General features: G+C 49.1%; 1 protein-coding gene across 1 annotated transcript; it reads left to right on the top strand.

The window, feature by feature from the left end:
- Nucleotides 1-717: 717 nt before the first annotated feature.
- On the top strand, nt 718-2223 carry LOC107199508 (probable serine/threonine-protein kinase DDB_G0272254; the record flags this gene model as incomplete). Its single annotated transcript, XM_015616828.1, has 2 exons — nt 718-1298; nt 1836-2223. Coding segments are annotated over exons 1-2 (969 nt in total), but the record flags the coding sequence as incomplete, so codon positions are not given.
- Nucleotides 2224-2809: the final 586 nt, after the last annotated feature.

The following is a 2809-nucleotide window of genomic DNA, read 5'->3' as shown; positions in this document are numbered from 1 at the left end:
CCGTCCCCGTTTCCCATCCCTTGTCCGACTGTGGCTCATCCACCGCCAAACCCAGAAACAACAGCCCTGAGCTCTCCTGCAACAACAACGACAACAACGACAACAACAACAACAACAACAACCCTGAAACCAACAACAACAACAACAGCAACAACAACAACAACAGCCCTGAGCTCTCCTGCAACAACAACAACAACAACGACAACCCTGAACAACAACAACGACAAAAATGACAACAACAACAGCCCGAGCCCTCCTGCAACAACGACAACAACAACCCTGAACAACAACAACAACAGCAACAACAACAGCCCGAGCCCTCCTGTAACAACAACAATGACAGCAACAACCCTGAAACCAACAACGACAACAACACCAACACCACCAACAACAGCCCTGAGCCCTCCTGCAACAACAACAACGACAACAACAACAACCCTGAACAACAACAACGACAACAACACCAACAGCCCGAGCCCTCCTGCAACAACAACGACAACAGCAACCCTGAAACCAACAACAACAACCGACAACAGCAACAACAACAGCCCAAGCCCTCCTGCTGCTCCCATGACAACAACAACGACAGCAACAACAACCCTGAACAGCAACAAGAACAGCCCGAGCCCTCCTGCTCCTCCCACAGCAACAGCAGCAACCGACAACAGTAACCAACAACAACAACGACCCTGAACAACAACACCAACAACACCGACAATGACAACAACAGCAACAACAACAACAACGACAGCAACGACAACAACCCTGAAACCAACAGCAACAACAACAACGACAACAACAACAACAGCAACAACAACCCTGAAACCTCCCAAACAACCGACAACAACAACAACCCTGAAACCGCCTGAAGAACCAGTGACACGCCTGAAACCTCCCAAACAACCGACAACAACCCTGAAACCGCCTGAAGAACCGGTGACAACCCTGAAACCTCCTGAACAACCGGCGACAACCCTGAAACCTCCCGAGAAACCGGCACCAACAGGCGACAACCAACAACACCCGGCAACAACCGACAACGATTTAACAACCCCTGTTTTTCCATCACTTTTTCCTTTCCAACACCTCAACCAGGGAAATTCAACCGGAGACTTCTCCCCTTTATCCCGAATTTCTGGTTTGGATCCCAAAAAAAACACCGGGAAGGGAAATTTTATTGTTCTCGGGGTTGTTGTTTTTCCCCAGGGCTCACGGATGAGCGGCTGTAGTCGGCAGCAGGTGCCGCGTCCGACTGTTGTTGTGTTTGTTTTTATTGTTACACCGTGCCAGACGTTCCCGTTGGATCCCGGCTTTCCCCTCTGCCCTCGTTATCCCGGAAAACCCTGGGAAAATCCCACTTTTTTTTGGGAATTCTACGGGAAATGTTGTAGGCTACAGGCGGAATTNCTATAGGATGAGGCTGTACACACACACAGATCTATAGGATGAGGCTGTACACACACACACAGATCTATAGGATGAGGATGTACACACACAGATCTATAGGATGAGGATGTATATACACACACCCCTATAGGATGAGGCTGTACACACACACAGATCTATAGGATGAGGCTGTACACACACACAGATCCATAGGATGAGGCTGTATATACACACCCCTATAGGATGAGGGTGTCACTGCACCCTCCGGTTGTTCCCACCCCCCCCTTGCCCGTCCCCGTTTCCCATCCCTTGTCCGACTGTGGCTCATCCACCGCCAAACCCAGAAACAACAGCCCTGAGCTCTCCTGCAACAACAACGACAACGACAACAACGACAACAACAACAACAACCCTGAAACCAACAACAACAACAACAACAACAACAACAGCCCTGAGCTCTCCTGCAACAACAACGACAACGACAACAACAACAACAACAACAACAACAGCCTTGAGCCCTCCTGTAACAACAACAACAACGACAACAATGACAACAACAACAGCCCGAGCCCTCCTGCAACAACGACAACAACAACAACCCTGAACAACAACGACAACAGCAACAACAGCCCGAGCCCTCCTGTAACAACAACAATGACAGCAACAACCCTGAATAACAACAACGACAACAACAACACCAACAACACCAACAACAGCCCTGAGCTCTCCTGCAACAACAACGACAACGACAACAACAACAACAACAACAACAACGACAACAACAACCCTGAAACCAACAACAACAACAGCAACAACAACAACAGCCCGAGCCCTCCTGCAACAACAACAACAACAACCCTGAACAACAACAACAACAACAACCCTGAACAACAACAACAACAACAACAATGACAACAACAACAACCCTGAAACCAACAACAACAACAGCAACAACAACAAGAGCCCGAGCCCTCCTGCAACAACAACAACAACAACAACAACAACACCACCACCAACAACAGCCCTGAGCCCTCCTGTAACAACAACAATGACAGCAACAACCCTGAAACCAACAACGACAACAACAGCAACAGCAACACCAACAACAGCCCTGAGCTCTCCTGCAACAACAACGACAACAACAACAACCCTGAACAACAACAACAACAACGACAACAACAGCCCGAGCCCTCCTGCAACAACAACGACAACAACAACCCTGAAACCAACAACAACAACAACCGACAACAGCAACAACAACAGCCCAAGCCCTCCTGCTGCTCCCATGACAACAACAACGACAGCAACAACAACCCTGAACAGCAACAAGAACAGCCCGAGCCCTCCTGCTCCTCCCACAGCAACAGCAGCAACCGACAACAGTAACCAACAACAACAACGACCCTGAACAACAACACCAACA

Source organism: Parus major, unplaced genomic scaffold (genome assembly GCF_001522545.3).
Source record: "Parus major isolate Abel unplaced genomic scaffold, Parus_major1.1 Scaffold853, whole genome shotgun sequence".
NCBI lineage: Eukaryota > Metazoa > Chordata > Aves > Passeriformes > Paridae > Parus > Parus major.
This window is presented reverse-complemented; position numbering and strand designations above follow the sequence as displayed.